The 21,134-nt window shown below is 40.3% G+C and overlaps 1 protein-coding gene across 7 annotated transcripts in view; it reads left to right on the forward strand.

Annotated features, from left to right (window-relative positions):
- Positions 1-21,134, forward strand: part of TENM3 (teneurin transmembrane protein 3) — a 2,294,790-nt gene that overhangs the window by 1,836,316 nt on the left and 437,340 nt on the right. For all 7 annotated transcript variants that reach the window (XM_075930244.1, XM_075930245.1, XM_075930247.1 and 4 more), the window contains one exon: positions 11,870-12,148. In XM_075930244.1, coding sequence (XP_075786359.1) covers positions 11,870-12,148 — 279 coding nt within the window. The remainder of the gene's footprint in view (positions 1-11,869; positions 12,149-21,134) is intronic.

The raw sequence follows: 21,134 nt of genomic DNA on the forward strand, positions 1-21,134 counted from the left end.
TGACACGTGTGCATTTATCCCATTTGTTCTTGCGGACTGGCAAGTGGGAACAAATTCTTTTGTCAAAAAAAATAGAGGTGTAGTGGAACTTGTGACTAGGGAAATGGTGATGTCAGCACAAGGGGGGAAGCAGGTCAGGAGTGAGCAGTAATGCAGCTCCAGTGAGGTTTAGGGGCCAACCTCCATATGTAGTTTGGGGGCTTAGACTAGCAGTGACAGAGGCCAGCCCCACAGGGGGCTGCTTGGGCTAGCCCCACAAGGTGTCCTGTTTTCCCTTTGGGAAATATGGTAGCCCTACACCTAACTCCCATTGAAATACGTAAGTCCTTTGGGAATCTGGCCAGATTTCCTTGTTGATACTCTAATATGTCTGGATTGATAGGCTGAGGCCTACTATTCGATCCGTGTATCCTGTGAAAGGAAAATGGATTAGAAATTTCACAAATTGATTATGCCATTTTCCTTAGTAGAATCTTGTCCTCTGGTAGTATGCAAAGTCATTGTTCATGAATAGATTAATTTGGGGCCTTGACTCACCATGTTTTATTCTTGTGCCTCTGCCCCCATTTGGAGTGCTAGTGATAATGGTCCTGTTCCTTGCGAAGGTGGCAGGACTCTGGAGCTGTGGGCCAATGTATGGTCCTGTAATGCTTTTTTCCTCCTCCTGTATGGTCATTGAGCAGTATTGACAGTTTTTAAATCCAAGATTCTATCATTTTCATAGTTCACAAGGATAACTTTAAATACCTATACAGGATTTACAGAACTCTTAATAGCTAGACTGTAAATGCATGATTCAGCTTTCTAAAGTGACATTTTTCTATAAATGTAGACATTTTGGATGTGGTCATGCAATCCTTATTTCATTGATAGTATTTATTTATATTTATAGGTTGAAATCCATTGCAATTATTGCATAAGTGTTCACAAATGTGAGCAGGAGTTTTGCAGTTGAAGTCTTGATAATTACTATTTAAGATGCTTATCCGATCCTGTGGAAGCCCCCAGATAACACTAGGTAGGGAACTAGGATACCCATGCCATGATATGAGGAGCCATGTATTGCCTTAATTCAGTTCTGTGGCTGGGCCGTCTAGCATGTGCCACTAGACTATAGGGCTAATCTGATATTCTTTTCACATCCAAAATGCTTTTTGATATGAAGAGGACTTTTATTAACCCAATAATGTGGGATGGGACCCCAAATTTTTGATGCAACAACTCAAAAAGTATATCCATCTGGCTTTTATTCATAAGTGCATCTTTTACCCAGTGCCAATTACCGTAAAAGCAAAGGTATGGACTTTCACCTCCTCTGATACATCATTTGTTCATGCTCTTACAGCTTCACATCCCTCTCATTGCGTTCTGTAGTTAATACACACATGCATGCATGAATGCAGAAACACCTTAAAGGAAATGTGGCATGGGTTGGAAGGAGGGGAAAAGGTTAGGCTAGTGAGTGGCTTCACTTCAAACTTTTCCTTCCTGAAAAGTGATGAATCACTAGGGTGAATAAGTGCAGAGCTTCCAAGATGTAAAGTTAAATCAGTTAATTAAAAGGTCCCAAACTAAACCAAGTTCCCAGACAGAAATATTTGCTCAAATTAGAATGAAAGTTGTAAACATATCAGCGACTTTAAGGAAGATACATAATGTAATGTTTGGTTGTGAGCAGATGGGGGCTTTCAAAATTTAGTCTGGGGAAGGGACCATTGAAAATGAAGATGACACCTGAGAACATTAACAAATCGGAAATCAAAGAATTGTTAAGCTCAGAAATCTCCTATAACCCCAGCTCTGGCCTTGCATGGAGACCTCAGGTGAATTTTGCAGACCTGTTTTTTCAATACTTTGGCAGCCCTCATGACTTCTCTCATATAGAGTAAGAGAACAAGTTTTGTGCTAGTAAGGGATTATCTGTAAAAGTACATCTATTTTTTTAATGTAGAACATTAAGAGGAACAAAATTTGCCTCTTCTCAAGTCCTGCATGCTCTTTTCTTGGCATTGTCTGAGGCTATGTCAAACTTACGGCCGTCACTTATGTCCACACTGCAGTCACGTTCTTTTAGAAAAATATCAAAAGAACAAAGGGGCTTTTCCGACATTGGTAAACCTATTTCTACGAGGAAGAAGCCTTTTTTCAAAAGAGCTACTTCAGAAAAAAGTGTGTGTACAGGAAAGAGGGAGCTCTTTCAAAAGAAGAGAAAAAAGCACAGGTGCCCTAATGGCCACTCCATCCAGAGTAATCACCGCTTAAATGTGAGTTAGCGTCCATTCAGTGTGGACTCATAGACTTTAAGGTCAGAAGGGACCATGATGATCATCTAGTCTGACCCCCTACACAGTACAGGCCACAGAATCTCACCCTTCCCTCTTAGAATAATCCTCTCACCTATATCTCAGATATTGAAGCCTTGAAATACTTTGAAGACCCCAAGATGCAGAGATCTTCCAGCTGTGAGTTGTACCCCATGCTACAGAGGTAGGCGAAAATCTCCAGGGTCTCTGCCAATCTACCCTGGAGGAAAATTCCTTCCTGACCCAAAATATGGCGATCAGCTAAACCCTGAGCATGTGGGCAAGACTCAACAGCCAGACACCCAGAAAGTTCTCTATAGTAACTCCTATCATCATCCCTCCATTGACCTATTTCCCACTGATAATGAATGGTCAATTAGTTACCAAGATCATGTTATCTCATCAAACCATCCCTTTCATAAACCCATCTAGTTTAATCTTGAAACCAGATAAAGCAAAGTGGGTATTCTCTTTTGGAAGATGTTTTTTCGGAAGCTCTCTTCCAGAACAGCTTCTTCCAAAAGAAGCCTGCAGTCTAGATGTAGCCTGAGTGACAGTTTTTAAACAGATGTCTCAGAGTAGCAGTCCGCAGCTGAATCAGGATATACCCATTGATTCACAGAAGGAAAACTAGTAAAGATTTATTACCTTGTGAATGATGGCACTTGACTTTGCTTGGAAAATTAACTGTTAGACTATTAAAATGTGAATGGGAGCAGAAGATAGACTGTGCTCTGTTTTTGGCCTAGTGAAGGGCAGCTCTGCACTCCACTTCTGCTAATGGGCTTTGGGAGAGGGAAGGGACTTTAAGGTTACAATGGAAGAAGCAGAGACTTTGTGGAACAGAGAAGAGATTGAAGGCAGTGGTGAATGAGAAAAGGCGGTAAAGTGTGAGGTGAAATGGCGCTGAAAACAGTCAAAAGAGAGGGAAAGATTAAGAAACCTTGGGAAAGAGTAAGGAGGAAGAAGGATGTGATTGGCAAGGAGGGAGCTATCATAGGGAAAAATACAACAAGAGAAATCAGGACACAAGTAAAGGGAGGTGATTTAGAAAAAAAAAGGCTATATTTCACAAAGGACAAGGACGAAAAAGCCAGAGTGAAGGGACACAAATATGTGTAATATCAAATCAGAGAAATGATGTGTAAACATAGGTTTAGCCTATTACTTAGTTGTTAGTCTTCAACAAAAGGCAGCAAGATTTCTTGCCCAGTGGCAAGCATCACTGCAGGTGCAGCTTTGAAAATTCCTATCATTCAGTAAACATGTTGTGGAAGCTGCATGACAAAAGGGGCAGGTATCATGCCTATTGTTCAGTCTCTCCTTTCCTTCCCCCTAGGTGTATTTCCTCTGCTTAATGCTCTGAACTCTAAAGATAAATATTGTGTACTCATCCTTTGGATTCTAGACAACAGCTCAGTAAGCTCTGCTCATGTCATCTTTTATTTTCTTCTTGTTGTTTCTGCCGTTTAGTAGCCTCCTCTGTCTTGCTCCCGTGGCTGCTCCTTGCCCCCTTTCGGTTCCTGTAGTTTCTAAAATATGATCCTTAGACCTGCTTCAGCCTGGACACCGGATATTTCAAATTACCTTTGCAGATGAAATGCCTCTTAGTCCCATCCACCCATATCTTCCAATTGCATAAGAATACCTTAGATTATGATATGGTCCCTCCCGAGAAACTGACCAGGATCTAAGATGAGGAACAGAGGCATACAGGAGACAGGCCTCTGGGCCTCTCTTTGAAAACAGAGTTCCAATCTGGCCCTGTTTGGCAGGAGCCAAAAAGACTGCATCACACCAAAATACTTCCTTCAGTGATTCTTATCCATCCGCTGTCCTGACATTTGGATGGCCCATAGCATGATCATCTATTCATTATGAAGAATCTGTTCTTGTCCATGTTTTGCATGCAGTTTTAATTTAGCTGTCATGAATTTTTAGGCATACACAAAATGTTAACATATGCTACCTGCTTTCCAGTTAATACAGCTGTTCTATTGTTACAACGTAGCCTACTGATCACATAGAATTCTCCCTCTGTAGGTTTGACAGAGTCTGAGCAATGAGTGGCTTTGCAATGTTTCCAAAGGATAGGGTCATTCTGTATCTGGCTCCTACCAAGTAGAATGTTGTGAAAAATCTGTGTAATACACGCAGTACCTTCAGGAGACCTAGTCAGGATGACACAGTTGTGCCTTTTAATTTTTTGTGCCCATTACAGATAGCATTTTGAGCATGAATCCAAAAAATAAAAATAACGGGACTGAATCTGCTTAATAATCCCTCATCTAGCAACTGGGGGGAAAGTGATGATTGCAAATGCACATTGAAATGACTGTAGATATTATAGTGCATTTCAGGGACACCCATGATAAGTATTTTATTTTAAGCATATATGTATACACCACAAATTACAGGCAAATAAAAACAAAAGTTCTTCCCGATTAGCTTACTATCTATATTAGATAAAAATTGATTTTTGGCAGGGGGAAAATAGTAGTGGTGGGAAAGGAGGAAAAATAAGTAACTAATGTAACATCATTTTCAGAAAGGAGGGTTGTGTTTCTCACTCAAAGCAGATCATGTTTATTTCTCAGTTATATTTTATAACTTTAAAAAAAATAAATAGCTTCCTATGGTAGACTGTCAGTGAGTATTCTTGGACAGAGTGTGTTGTTCTTGGAAAGAATTTGGATGAAGCAAAGGTAGTTGCATAACAGGCATCAAAGCAGGCAAGATGATCAGAATGGAAGGATACAAAGGACAAAATTAAGAACCAGACTACACTGAAGTAAAGGGCTCATGAGCAGCAGGATGATTAAATCAGAGGTGCAAATATGAGCAGAGTTTTGCAGAATTCTGAGTGACCCAAAACAAGGCTTCATTTTTTTTACCCCATGATCTGCCTGTTTCACACTGTCCCTTTTTGCCACAGATGAGTGAAAGTATATAAAGTAGACCTCTCTTGGCTTAGAAGGGGGAACTGCTGGCTTAACATTCTCCATGAGGGCTCCTTTGCTTTGGAGTTCCCCATTCTTCCTTGATCCAAAATAGTTTAAATTTAGACTAAGCACACTGAAAAAACCTGTATTTTACTGAGTTTCCTAAGGAGAGAGTTGTTTGCAGAAAGTAGGGTGCTATTTGCTTTTTAACAACTTATTGCTGCAATTGGTAGTTAGCTATTTCTGGTTTATGGTGGAGTTGGCTGAGGTACTTTCTTTTTAGTTCAGAGTTGTCATTTTAAGTGAATGTCTAAGTACAAATGAAGAGGTGTCAGCCAGTGCAGAGATTGATAATCAAGGAGGCATGAGACCTTTTTATCTGTAAGTGTTGTTGTTTTTGTTTGGGAAAAGGGGGTATTTACAGTCATGATCTGCTCCTTGTACAATCAGCATTTGTGAGTTGAGGTTAACATGGCTGTGGATGTCTCTGAGTATCTTCTGTTGATCAGGCCTTCTGCATATCTGTAACACAATGGATTGCCATTTAAAAAAAGCCAATATATATTAATAGTATCTGAAATATTGCTGGTATTTCCCTATACCTAGGACTTGTCTGTACACAGCATTAGTATGGATTTAACTCCATTGATTTAAAAACATACAGAAATAAGCTATATGTGCATATTTGTACTGGTATAACTATGCATCCCTAGACCTCTGGGGGTTGCACCTATTTAACTATATCACTTTCTAGAGCAATGCAATTGAGGTGGTATACAAACTGTAGACCTACCTTTATAATAGAAAATAGCTGCAGTATTTCAGGTAACACCATATGGTAAGTGTTGACAAATGCTGACTTGATAACAACAATTGCTGTAGGAGACTTTGTAATTAATTTAATGCTGTTACCTTGGTTTCCTTTTGCCTTATGACTGGCTGTGAGTACATGATCTCAATGTCCCCTCAATTTACCTTGGTTGTGAATATCAATTTATGGCTAAATATAATTTAGTCATGGAATGGCAATATCTATTCAATAGTTAAGATGTAAGCTAACTTTTAAAGATAGTGTAAGTGCTATTTGGAAGCCACGAAATCCCTCCAAAAGAGCCGCTTGAAATTTTATATGCCACATCTCATCCCAGAGTAGACTTCTGCAGAGATGTTTAGGTACAGACTCTGGGCTGGGAGTGCAAACTGCAGGAGAGTGCTCAGGGCTGGAGGGGTCTCAAAGTAAGATGGGGGCAAGGGTTGTGACTCGAACTTACTTGGGTGACTCCACGCTAGAGCTTCTTTCCACTGTGGGTACGTCTAAACTACATGGCTCCGTCGACGGAGCCATGTAGTTTTGTTTGTTCGGCAAAGGGAAATGAAACCGCGACTTAAATAATCGCAGCTTCATTTAAATTTAAATGGCTGCCCCGCTCTGCCGATCAGCTGTTTGTCGGCAGATTGGGGCAGTCTAGATGCTCCCCTGTCGACATGAAAGCCCTTTATCGACCTCCCCGGTAAACCTCATCCTACGAGGCATAACAGGGAGATCGATAAAGGGCTTTCAGGTCAGCGCGGGAGCGTCCAGACTAGCGCGCTGAGCCGACAAACAGCTGATCAGCTGTTTGTCGGCTCAGCGCGGCAGCCATTTAAATTTAAATGAAGCCGCGATTATTTAAATCGCGGCTTCATTTCCGCTTTGCCGATCAGCCTAATCTACATGGCTCCATCGACGGAGCCATGTAGTTTAGATACACCCTGTCTGTGGCAGTTTCAGGACTTCGGGAGTGGCATCATTCCGTGCTGTAGTCCATGTGCACAGTTTTATAGCTCCTGTGTCAGGTTTAAGTGCATGGCTTAGAAGAAACTGTGGATGTAGCTAGTTCCCTATTTAAACTGGGTGTGATGAAAATGAGTAATAAAGGAGTGGACAACTCACTGACACCCTTGGGGTGTATGTCTACACTGCAGTGTAAGCCCGCGGGTAGTAGAACTCAAGTTAGCAGACCTTGTTTGTTTGTTTGTTTGAAACTGAAGCTTGTTACACTCCTTTGTAACCTCAGGTTAGCAATTGTTGAATCCTGGGTCCCAAACTGTGGTTCCAGTATCTGTAGTCTATTACACAGCCCTAAATCCAGCCACTTGTATCACAGATACTCAGCTCTAGCCATTTATTGCTGATGTGTGGAAAAACTTCACTGTCCTCAGGACAAAGAAAGTCTGCCTTTGAGACTGTGGGACATCCCTGGAGCATGATTCCTGTGGGATTGCATCTACGTTACAAGACAATAAGGCGTGTACCATTTTCACCTTGCACCCTGGGTCCACGCCCTGGATTAGCACGATTTATGTGTAGATGGGTCTTAGGCTTGTACCCGAGTTTGAACCCTGGATTACACTGCAGTGTAAATGTATGCTGAGTTAATTTCTAGACCTTTTAATGTTTGGGGTTTTTTAAGATGTAGATGTTTTTTACTAATAGGTGGCTAATGGGAGGGACACAAGTGGGGCATGTAACACTCCCCCCCCATGACTTCCCTATATAACTCGTCAGCCCACAGCCCCCATGCTGTCACTGTCATATTTCCATCACAAGTTACTGGTGGGGAGGTGGGTGCTCTGTGCTCCATCTGTGCCAGATACCAATTTCAGGCAAACTGAGCAGAACATGCAGCTCCTCTTGCTTGGCTGTACCACCCCCAGTTCCACCCCCTGCCCTGTCCTGGAGGTGGGGGAAGGGCTATAGAAACCTCAGCCATCAAGTGTTTGTTGTAAAATATTTTTCCTTTACCTATTTGCTTATATGTGTGGTGTCCAGCATGCTAGCGACTAGCCATGTGTGGCTATTTGGCTGGTTGAGTGTGGCTAGTTAGCTTGAACAATGTGGCTGTTTGGAAGAACCGGAGGCAATACAGTTGCACTTGAGGTGCTGCTGGTGTTGGACAGTTGTGGTTCCCTTCTGAATGTGCTCCCCCCAAGGCATCTAGGGAGGGGCATGTGAGTCTTCTTGCTTCTCCCAGGCGTTGGCTTTTTGTTATGTTGTAGGTGAACTGTATTGATACTTACAATACAGTTTCTTTGTTAACTCTTTTTAAAAATTGTTTTATTTAGGATACTACACGGGGGACAATATTTTTCCTTTTGAAATTTCTGATAAAACTCCCGTTCAGTTCAGTCAGTCTAGGATTGGGCCAGTAGTATGCAAGGTGCCTTGGCATAATATAAAATTTCTTTGTGTCATTGAAAGGATCTTAGGTTTTGGGCTGTGATGAAAGAATGAAGCAGCAATTATCTTCTTTAAAAGGTATATTGAAGCTTTGCTCTGGATCCACTATGTACCTGTTAGTTGTTTCAATGTTATAATGGAAAATATAATGGGAACTAAAAAATTGCCGCAAGCAAGTACTGACTGTTATGTAATTACATGCCAAAAAAATAAGCAAACTGGCAGCTGACAAATGGGCAGATGATGTAAGTTGCCTGTAATTGAGCCTCATAGAAAATGTGTGTATATATATATATATATATATATGTATTTTTATATAATGATAGGTTATGAGTGCTTCAGCAAAATAGTCTTGGTAACTGGGGAGAGAGCTGAAGGAATCTTTCCCACCCAATATATTGGTGCAGGGACTGTTGTAATATGGCTCTCTGAGTACAAAGAAGAGCATGGCTATAGTCCAGCCCCTTGTCAGATATTGCCTCCAGTTACAATCTGCATTGGAGGGAAAATGCTGTACTTGCATCTTACATCTGTAGTAACTGGTGCTAATGTGCATGTCTCCCTCTGTCCCTGTATCTGTAAAGACCTTCGGAGGTGCCTAGAATCTTTAAATATAACATTGCTTGGTCTTGTATCACTTTAGTCAATGGGAGTTCTGGCATGCAAGTACTTGCACTGAGTCAACAGTGTGTCTGTTTCCAGTCATCAGTACTCAGGCAATGAGTCTTTCTCTTTACCCTGCTTTCAAAGCATCATTCAGACTTTGAGCCAATATTTTGTTGTGTTTATAATTATCCTTTATATACAATTTTTGTGTCATATATAAAACTAGCAGATTTACTTGGCATTACTTGGATCTCTAACTCAATTAAGTTTCTTTTGTTGGGAAAATAAAAGGAAAGTGTGTAATCATTTGAATGATTATATTTTTTAAAATGTGGGGGGGTTTTATGAAGTTAATTTTCATTTTTGATTACTTAAAGGAATTATTAAACTTTTCCATTTAATTTTTTGTAGTAAATGTTGTTCACTGAGAATTCCATAAAGCGTATGTTGTTTTTTATCCTTATAAACTCTTATCATTCACTGTTTTAACAAAAAAAGGGCTGTAGTCAATTAGGTTTCCAATAGTATTTTATTCTGGTTTTAAAATCTTGAGCATTGATTTAGCTGTGCCAAAACAGAGCACTACTCCAAATTTCTCTGTTTTGTCTCTTTTTCTGTTTGGTTTTATGAGAAGCAATCCCATTTGAGGCACAACCAAATCCTTCTGTTGCTTGAAGTTATGATAAGAAGAAGCTGTATACCAAATTTGGTGGTACTAGTTCTTACTGCTTAGGAGGAAGTTTTGATTGAACAGACAAACTCTCTAGTCATGTAGTTTACAATGTGTATTACGTACGGTGGCCAAAGGATGACTAAATCTATATTCAGACTACATGTGTAAGTACCTAATTTTAGGTTTCCACATCTGAAATGTTGGCCTGTATACATACTATATCAAACAAGAAAAAGCCACACATATAGTCCATCTCCTTTAGTGTATTTACTTAAATGCTAATGACTAATAAAAAAGTTTTGTGGCACCTATTACATTTACCTGCAACAGTGACACCATTACTATTTTTTTTTCTTTGCCTATTTGCTTATATCTGTGGTATCCAGTATGCTAGCCACTAGCCATATGTGGCTATTTGAATGGTTGAGTGTGGCTAGTTCACGGTAGAACTGGTTGGACACCGTGGGATTATATTATCAATTTTTGTAAAAGCTGAAACCTCATAAAATTGCTTGTGGCGTGAATGTATTTATAGTGGCAGCACACGCCGCTGAGGTATGCAGATTCGAACCTTCATGCAGCTCACTTACCACTATATATAGTCTCCTGTTCTTCCCCCATCCTTCCTATGCATCTCCCTCTTCTTCTCCTACCCCCCCAAAAATTGTTTTACGTATTACATCTATTCACAACTGCATGATAAGTACCATTTGACTTTGTGGCTAGCTGTGGCAACTGATTTTCATTATTTATGAGTGTCATTGTCAGAATCCATTTACAATTTTGACTGAGATAAAATGGCTTGCAATAGCTGATACTACCACAGCAATAAAGTAATTAGCTGGCACATTTAAAACCTGTCAAGGTCCAAGGGACGTTAACTCTATTAGCAGTTCAGGAAATATGTAGTCTCCTGAGCCCACAAGTTCTGATTTCTAATCTCTGCTTTCTTACTACATTTTCTATTTTTATAGTCTTGTTAAACATATACTTTCAGTGTTCAAAAGAGATGAGATTGCTTTGAGAGAAATTAAGATGTTTGTCCACTTACAGCTACCAGTAGTATTCCAAGCACCTATCAGCACAGCCAAATGTTCCCCATGTTCCTAGAGCATAGAGAAGCACTACCGTGAAATATCAGAGAGCTGGGCTCCTAGGGCATTCTGGGTATTAACAGGCCAATGAACATGTCAAGTGTCTATATATCATAGAATGTGTGTCTAGATTTCAGAAGTAAATGCAGGATGAAGACATAGTCATTAAAAACAGCAATAATTTTTGAGTGTCACTGTTTTAAACACTTTAAGTTACTGAAGTGTCATGAGTTTTATGCCTAATTTATTAATACAATAATTTGGGATTCACTTATATGTCTCTGTCCATGCGCACAATCACCTTCCTTCCCCAAAAAGAGCCATTTAAAAAGAATATATTGGCTTTGTTTCATTGGTAAAATACTTAGAATATGTAGCAAAAATCAAGAGGTTGGAAACAACAGTGAATTTAATCAGGTGTTGCATTCTTGCACATATTTGTTTGAAATAAAAAACACATGTTTATTTGCCTTTAGGCATTAAACTAAGTCAGAAGATTTAATAAAGACCAATGGAGCCCCTATTCCCATATAATTAACCACTGTTTTATTCTTGAAGGGAAGTCTTTTGCCCGCCCCCGTCCCCCACCCCCGACCATGTAAAGACAGGTGGCATTTGGATGGGAAAATATCCTGTTTATTGTTTAGGACTCTAGCTAGGACAGAAAGAGAATTCTGACAAGTACTTGTTATTGCTTTTACACTTGGTTACAGCAAAATGTCTGTCATTTATATTTAATCCTTTTTATGTGCTGAATTGGCCTTTCTTAGTTTACAGGTCGTGTTAGATTTCCTTTTTTGCCTTAGAACACTTCTCATGAGCTTAAGCTTTTGACAAAGCAGAGCTAAACTAGAGACAGAACAGGGGCACTGCAGAATGGGGAGGGGGAAAAAAGAATACACTTGATCAGAACACGTGGAGCTTTAGCAAAACACTTTGAGTGATACCTGAGGAACTTGTACACTTTAAGCATGCTTATTTTTAGGTTTTAAAACTATTTTCACTTTTTGTTCTTTTTTTCCCTTAATCAGGACAGAATTTTACCCTAAGGCAGTTAGGAGTTTGTGAACCAGCAACTCGTCGAGGACTGGCATTTTGTGCGGAAATGGGGCTCCCCCACAGAGGTTACTCTATCAGTGCAGGGTCAGATGCTGATACTGAAAATGAAGGAGTGATGTCTCCAGAGCATGCCATGAGACTTTGGGGCAGGGGGGTCAAATCAGGGCGCAGTTCCTGTCTATCAAGCCGTTCCAACTCAGCCCTCACTCTGACTGATACTGAACACGAAAACAAGTCCGACAGTGAGAATGGTAAGTTCTTATATATGCATAAGTATATAATTCAACACTTTTACATTCTGCTTTAGTTGATGTGATGCTTTAAAATATAATGAAATTCAAGGAATGATTGTGAATAATGTAATTTTTTTAGGAAAAGACAATATTTAGTATCAGTTAATTAAATTATGCAAGTGGTATATGTGTTGTTCTAGCGATAATTTTGAAGAAGACTTTAATTGCACACCCAAAAAACAAAAGATTTTTAACTTATTTCAGACCATGTCACCTGTTTTTCTTTGTGGACTAGGAAACCAAGTGGTTATAAAGTTTATCCCCAAGGCTAGCTTGCAATCAAAGGTGTCTTTGTAAATTCCTCTTGAAAACATCTCAGAGAAGTTGCAGAATCTTGGAATGGATGACTGAGCACACAGAATAGCGTATTAACAGGGCTCAAGTGATTGAAGAATAAATTTGATCATGCTTTAAACTTACTAGTTGAGGAGAGCAATTGAAATCATGGTAAAGAGGGGAATGTGGCCTTTGATGTGCTTTAGGGACTGGATTACTGTGCAATTAAAATCCACAAAACACCAATTTTGCATGTTGAAGGGAAGAAGTCTTTGTATATTAAGGTTTTTTCAGTTAAGTGCATGAAAAGAGGTTAATATCAAATTTAATTATTTTATAATTAAAATAAGTTTTTTTTAAAGTATCTTATCCTACTTTTGGCTGGTTGAGTGGAACCTGAAATCATGTTAATAAAGTACACTAAATATTAGAAGACATTTTCCTTTTAACTTTCCTGAGCTGACTTGGTTCTAATATGTTATAGGATTTTTAACATCACCAGAATTGTGTTATGTTGTCTTGATTCCATAAAAGATCATATATAAAAAAAATAGAGGAAAAAGTAGGTGAAAAGGAGAAAGTATTGAGTAAAATGCAAACTATGGAGGTAGTTATTTTACTGGGGAGGGGGGGAAGGCTCAGCTGTGAAATAGAAGAGGCGATTGTATTGCTATTTCCTCAGTTAACATTCTGTGTCACACTGTGGTAATAAGCAGTTTTGTATATCTTAGTGTCCTCAACCTTTTGCAAAAAATAGGCTGTCTTGATTTTAAACTAAAAGCCTTGGTATGTTCTCACTGTATCTATTTGCAGGAGCAGCCCTAATTTTGCAAAGAGGAAATTAAATCAATATTTTCTTTTTATTCATGCTAATTATTTTCCTCCCTCTGATTTGTGGTTTAAATCAGGGTTGTCAGATTCATGTGCATGGGAGAAAATGTATGACGCAGTAGAAGCAGCCAAGGAATATTTTCTTGTTCTCCTCTGATAAAAACAATATCATTGAGGGGAGGGAAGTGAGTTCTTTGTGTTGGACTTTTGCTATATCAAACCTGGAGAATAAGCTGCTCTTTATGGGGCAGCCTTCAAATTGGGGAAAGGAGATGTGCTTTGTGGATCCTGTTTATTCCCTTAAGAATGGGCCATCATGGAAATTTAAACATGTTGGAATGCTCTTGTTGGCTCTTGGTATTAAATTATCCAGAACCAGTGGTGAGTCAACCTAGTGATATCCCCATTTAATGTAAGGGCCCATGTTGGAACTTGGTGGGCTGCTAGATCCGAGGTTTTACAGATTTTAAAAGACAATGTACAACTTCTAGGTAGTCAGGCTTTCATTTAGCCAAAGACATTACTGTTTCAGCGGTGTAATATTTAGAGTATTATTTATACAAAACTTGTATTTCTGCCATTTCTAAATTCTTAAATAAAATCTGGTTTTACCATGCCAATATTACAAGTGGTTTCTACTTTTCTCTGGCTCTAATCATGAATTTAAAATTGGAATTGTGTTTTATTCTTAATGCGTTAAATAACTGTGAATAAATTGGGAAAACACTATTCAGCATTGGTAAAATTATGCAAGCAGACTGTCTGATGTTTTAGACACTGCTTCAAAGAAGAGTTTAGTTACTAAAAAGGATTTCAGCTGATATATTTATTGAAAGCTAGGTCAACAGTCCAACTTAAGAAGGCACTAGAACTGCTGTGAGGCTAATGAAATTTTGATGGCCTGACTGTCCCATTGGGTTTCAAAATATATTTAACCTAGGCCATGTTACAGGTCACCATATAAAAGGAGGCACAATGCAAGTTGTGATAGCTTATCTTCTTTGACATTTTGTTTCCACCAAATGTGGAAGGTTCAGGTTGAAGTGCATTTTTTATAATACAGGAAATTAAAATTTTTATGGTAAAATATAAATATAGTTTAAAATAGGGGGGGGATAATTCCTGTCATGGCACATGTTGGTTTTTCTTTTTGTTGCAAATTTAGATTATTTTGGTTTTGGTGAAAATACAAGTGATTTTGTGATTTATGCCCTCCAATTAATAATGGTTCTGAAAGGCGACAAATAAACGTGGCATGGCTCCCAAATATAAACTAAAATTATGAACATGTCCTACAGATTTCAATCCTCTTTGCTATCCCCATGACAGCAGTAGAAAGATCCTGACTGAAATTTAAAAAAAATAAAATGTATTGCTTTTGCTGACTCAGTCCCAGGATGCAAGAGAGTCAAGGAAGGTGAGATGGTCCCATGAAATATACTAACTTCTGTTGGTGAGATTAAAAGCTCATAAGTAGGGCACAGTGAAGTCTCTGGAACCATTCGTGATAGTAGGCATTATGAACCATAACAAGGGTTTGCAAACTCAGGTTCAGATATGACACTGTGGCTATGTCTAGACTACAGGGTTTTTTCGAAAGAGAGCATCCAAATTGCCTTGGTGCTCTCTTTTGAAACAGCGGATCACTTTTTCGAAAAAGTTGTGGCTGTCTAAATGATCTCTTTCGAAAGAAGCTTTTTATTTTTTAAAAGCTTCTTTCGAAAGAAGTGTGTAGTCTGGATGTACCCTGTATGTGTGCAATATGTGCTTGGTGTCTTTCCTCTTAAAAAGGTGGGAATCAGAACATCCATTTCCTCCCTACCCCACTTTAACTTAGTTGAGGCCATTGCCTCTTAGAGACTGTACTAGCTGTGGCCCGTAGCTACATGTCTCCAAGGAATGCCTCTATCCTCTAGTGATTAAAGGTAATACCAAACCAGAGTCTCACCCAGCCTGGTATTATGTTACTCAAACACTCAGACCCATTAGAAGATAGTTTAAATGTTGCAAGCAGTGTGTTCAATGGAATAATTAATTCCTTAAAGACACTATTTTTGACTTACCAGGGCAATAGCAATATGCCCGTTTTTAAGGCCCCACTAATGCCACACTGATTCATGCATAATATTAGGAAGATTAAGAGTTTGGTCACAAAACAATGCTGCTAGACGATTAAATTGCAGAATTTTAAGTAAACTGGTAGCATACCCTATACACATCAGCATTTTTTCAGAAAATACCTTAACTGCTTTTCAAGTACAATTCAAGACATTCTTTTTCTCCTCATTGTCTTTGTTCATTCAGTAATCAGCTATGACAAACAAAGGTATTTTATTTCTTCTTGATGGAAGGTTCTCATTTTGCTTCCACATGTAACTTTTCGAAAGAGATTGTTTTTTGTCAGCCCACCAGAAGGATTGGGTCTTAAAATCACATCCACTAATTTGGAAAATCTACCAACAGCAAGAATAAAATGATGAATTGGTTGGGAAATAGCAAATATGCATATTCATGTCATGCTGTTCCTCTGCTCCCCCTGCAGGATCTTTTGGAGCCAAAAGTGTGATTGAAATGAACACATTCTTTGCTCTTTAAAGTTTCATTCTCCAGATGGTTTACAGGAATAGAGCCAGCACTACATACATACATGCATTCATTCCTTCATATTGTGTACATGCCTGGATCAATGAAATATGTATATGGTTTGTTTGTTCTAGTAGCTACTGCTTTGAAATTGTTGCAGCCCTTCTTTTGGAGGGCTATTACTGATTTTTGTTTTGTTAGTGTACTTTTGAAACTACTTAGGGCAGCCATTCAGAATTGGAAAATATTATGTTAGAGCTGCGGGTAGAGAGATTATAGATTTTATCATATTTAGGATTAACTCCAGAACTAATCTTTGAGATTTCGCCTTTACCAAATAAAAAAAAGTTACAATTAACCAAACCATAGTCTAAATTTACAACATACACTGGAGAAAGGTGACAAACTCTCGTTCCAGGAGCTGTTTGTTATGTAATTTCTGTGGTGTACAGCTAACATGATGGAAGAGCCTGGCATAAATACCTACTATAGGTTGACAGACCAATTTCAGATCTATCCATCTTGATGATATCCTTTTAGAATTCCTTTTTGAAACCCTGCAACAGAATAAGCAAACTGCCTATTTTTTCACTTTCTTGTTAACCCAGAAACCTGATCTGTAATAATACAATTTTATTCCATGCTACTCTAATTCTAATAAGATTCTGTTATATAACAACAAAATAGCTCTGCATTTAATCTTATTACTTATTGATGAGGTCTTTGCAAATGTCTTGAATTTACTTTTCGTGAATACTATATTTTATTTACGTACAAACTGTGTATTCCCAGATGATGACAGGAGTGCCAAGGGTAATCTGCTACTGCTTACTGATTCAGAATCATAGTGCTGCCTTGCAGAAAACAGACTAATAAACTAATTGTACTGCTTCTATACACATTTTATATCTCCATGTGTTTTTCTACTCTTTAATGAAAGTTTTCAAGACTGATTTGAGACTAAACTATATTCTTGCACATTTTATTGTAAAATGGGTCATACTGAAATAGCATTTCCTGGAATCATCATATACTACAGGTTGAGAAAATAGAGGCGGTCGGACTTTTGCTGTGAAAGTAGCTGTAATATTGGCATTTACATTTAGATGCATTCTTCCAATCAAGAGAGAGAACTTTTGGCATATTTTTCCTTTTTTTGACTGAAGTAAACTACAAAAAATTTGCTTCTCAAGTCCCCTGAAAAAAGTGTTCTAATGTATGTTCCTGAACAAAGAAATCTTTTTTAAAAAACCCTCTGATATCCCATTTTTGTGTAAGTAGTAAATGTCCCTTTAATTGTGGAGTTGGAATGAAAGCAAAGCATGCTGTGCACATATCCAAACTGATGATGTGTGCTGTTTTGATTTTGAATGTGTTTTTGATGTCCTTGAAAAATCACAGTGGTAGCTGTAAAATTGTTTTAATTAATGAATTGGAGAGCAACAAATCTGCTGAATCAGGCTTATTGATGTAATTATCACTGGAATAGGGAAAAAAATCTGTCAGAGCTTTGGGACTTTGTTTTGGTTATTGTCATTTGAGAAATATTTAAGTACTTTGGAGAAATTTTATATCTTGTAGTTTACAGAAACATTGTGCATATTTTCAAACAAAAGTAATATTTGATATCCAGACACCATCTTCTTCTGTGTGTTTGGGGGTGATCTAAATAATAGAATGTCCCATTAAGAAGTAGAGAAGCTGATATACCTTTCTTAAATATCAGAAATATCAGGTCTAATATTACTCAGCTGTGTGCAGTTAGAGTCTGATTTAAAGTAACTGGTGATAGTTGCAATCATTCTTCATTTCTCCAGAAAGTAATCAAATAATTTTTCAAAGTTATGAATTAACCTTCCATTTCCATCTTGAGTATCAGGAATGACCACAAGCAGCAGCCTTACAGTCCAGGATAAATTTCAAATTCGGGAATACATCAGGTCAGGAATTTTTTGAAAACTTTCCCAGTGCTTTAGCAAAACCTCCACCTCGAGGGCTATAGCTCCCAGCTCTGGAAGGCTGTCTACACTGTCAAGTTACTGCTCTTTGTGAGGCTGGTGCAGCGACTACACTGTCATGCTTTAGTTCTCCAAGTGTAGACAAAGCCAAAGAGAGCCTTTTTTCCAAATGCCTCATCCAAACCCTATGGAAGTCAATGAGTGTCTTTCTATTGCAAAATGCAGGACAATGTAGCACTTTAAAGACTAACAAGATGGTTTATTAGATGATGAGCTTTCGTGGGCCCACGAAAGCTCATCATCTAATAAACCATCTTGTTAGTCTTTAAAGTGCTACATTGTCCTGCATTTTGCTTCAGCTACCCCAGACTAACACGGCTACATTTCTATCACTGTCTTTCTATTGACTACTTTAGTGGGCTTTGGTTAGGTGCTAAGGACATGATAATATAAGTTATTTAGTAATAATTTCTCCCGAAATAATAGTTTTGAAATAGCATGTCCACACAACAAGGCAGCATTGAAATAGCTCAGAATTATTTCAAAATAGAGTATCCTCACTGGCTGAATCCTGCATGGGGTTTAAAAAACTCTGGAAGCACTCTAGGAAAGGCACTAGGAGGGCAGACATTTTCTGTGGCTGCTTCCTGAGGCTAGCTGAGACCTGTGCTTACAGGGGCTCCTCTCTATAGGTGCACCTCACATGCTACTTCTCCACTGTCTCTCCCCTTACAGAATACCAAACTCATGCCGTGTGCTCTGGTTGACCTTGTAGACGCCAGAGCACTTCCAACGTGGAGCCTGAGCGGCTGCAAAGCAGTGCCAGGCTCACGGGCCTCATGCTGGGCCTCACGGCACTGTTCATTGAAACTGCCCATGTGCTGCTTCAGCACGACGACAACCAGCCCCAACTGAAGGGCCCCTTCACCCAAGCCCTGGCATTCCTGCTTCCCCTGCACACTGTGGAACCTTGCTTCTGGCGGAGGGAGACCAGTTACAACCAGTGGGACCACATCATCTTGCAGCGATGGGAAGACCAGCAGTGGCTCTAGACCTTCTGCATGTGGAAGGCCACCTTCCTTGGACCCTATGAGTGGCTCGCCCCTGCCCTCAGGTGACAGGACACCCGGCTGAGACCTGCCATCCCCCCGCAGAAGTATGTTGCCATTACCCTATGGAAGCTCACCACACCAGTCAGCTACTGCTCTGTTGGGAACCAGTTCAGCATGGGGAAATCCACGGTTGGGGCCGTGCTCCTGCAGGTAGTCAAGGTCTTCAACAACATCTTGCTGTGGAGGGTTGTCACTCTGGGCAACATTGACCCCATTGTGGATGGCTTTGCCACCATGGGCTTCCCCAACTGCGGCCGGGGGGGAGGCGGAGCACAGACGGCACTCTCATCGCCATCCTGGCCCCTGACTACCGTGTCTTGGACTATATCAACAGGAAGGGATACTTCTCTATGATGCTGCAGGCCCTGGTCGACCACAAGTGATGGTTCAGGGACATTAATGTTGGCCGCTTAAAGGGGAGGCTCAGGAGTTTCCTTACCTGCCTTGACCTCAGCGAGTGAAACATCTCTTCCATGGTGGCATCCTGCTGTGTGCACCATAACCTCTGTGAGAGAAAGGGGGAGACTTTCCTGCCAGAGTGGGGAGGCAGAAGTTCAATGGCTGGCCAGGGCTTATGAGCAGCCAGACACTAGTGCCATCAGGAAAGCACATCAGGAGGCTGTGCTCAACTGGGAGGCTTCAACGGAGAGCTTTCAGTCAAGGCCACCTGTGAGACTCTCCCTTAGGCCTCTCCACATGGGGCCCCTGCATTGCCCCTGTGTGCCTTTCTTCCCTCACTCCTCTGTTCCCCTGCCCTCCCTTCCCAGCTTCCCCTCCCCTGAAGAGCAAATAAAAAAGCCTTTTTGTTTGGAAAACACAACTTATCATTATTATTATTATTATTGGGATATACCACAGGGGAAAAAATCTGGAAAGAGTTTGGAGAGGAGTGAGGGGAAGAGGGTTCAGGGATGGCACCTGCCTGAGGTAGCTTGGGAGGCTTTGGCTGCCTGAGAGGTCTCACTACCGTGTGTTTGGGAGCCCTGGTAGATCCTGGAGGGGCTAGGAGAAGCAAGCGAGGTGGGGGCAGGGAGGTGGCTGGTGGCCTGCTCCATGCCCGCAGCTATGCACTCCATCACAGAGGTTATGAAGAAGAGCACATAGTCTCGTGCTGGCATGCCAGCTAGTCCCACAGGTCTTCTTCTGTTCCTGGTCAGCCCAGGGGTCCTCCCTTTTGGCAGCCCGCTTCTCATTGAACCTCCAGATGAGAGACTGGAGACCGGCCATCTGGTCCCGCAGCATGTCTTCACAAGTTTGCTTTCTCCAGCACATCCCACAGAGTTGAGAATATGGCATGGGAGGTGATGGACACAGCATGCTTACAGCTAGCCCCATTGTGAAGAGAAGTTACAAGAGCAGTTATCCCAGGAGACACTGTGTATAAAACTTAGCCCTAATCTCTGCGCTGACACCAAAGGTCTCGGTTTAGACTCCGGCGATGTGTTTTGAGCAAGGCTGTCTGTTGCCTAGATAGTGGGCACTTCCCTGCAAGGGCACAGACAGGGGCTGCTTTGGTGTGATTGAAAGCCAGCAGCCAGCCCCAGCCACGCTGGAGCAGTTCCCAGTCCAGTTCCTGCTTAGTCGGTTAAGCAGTTAAATGTTATGCTAACATTTAACAGGTTAACTGATTAACCAGGATTTTTCATCCCTATTGTAAATTAGACCTCGATCCTTGTGATTGTAAAATCTATAGCAGAAACGTGTGTGGGGGGAGGTCTTTTGTGGAGATTGTAAGAACCTCAGCCTCTCTATGCAAAGGCATCCTCAAATGACTTCTCCCAAGGCTCCTGTTCAAGAAACGATATCTTAATGTTAGTCTGTTACCTTCCCAAAGCCTAGAAATTGGAGCTTGAATATGAACAATTTTTTGTTGAAGCTCAGATGAGACAACATGGGAACAATGCTAATAGGCAACGGGAAACACTTGGAGAGGGTGGCAGGGTGGATGCCTGTCACTGTTAACTGTAGATACCAAAGACAGCTCATTAATCTCTTTAGCTCTAGGAGAATTCAGGAATCCAGAAGAGTCCCACTTGACTTCAGTGACCAAAATAGTTTTTTGCTCTCAGGGTTTGTTTAGACCAGGGGTCTCAAACTCCCAGCCCAGAGGCCATCTACAGACTGAGCATTAGAGCCTTGCAAATCCATGGATATCTGCTTTAGAGCCACAGGTATTCGCATCTG

The sequence above is a fragment of the Pelodiscus sinensis genome, chromosome 5 (genome assembly GCF_049634645.1).
Source record: "Pelodiscus sinensis isolate JC-2024 chromosome 5, ASM4963464v1, whole genome shotgun sequence".
In the NCBI taxonomy this organism is placed as follows: Eukaryota; Metazoa; Chordata; order Testudines; family Trionychidae; genus Pelodiscus; species Pelodiscus sinensis.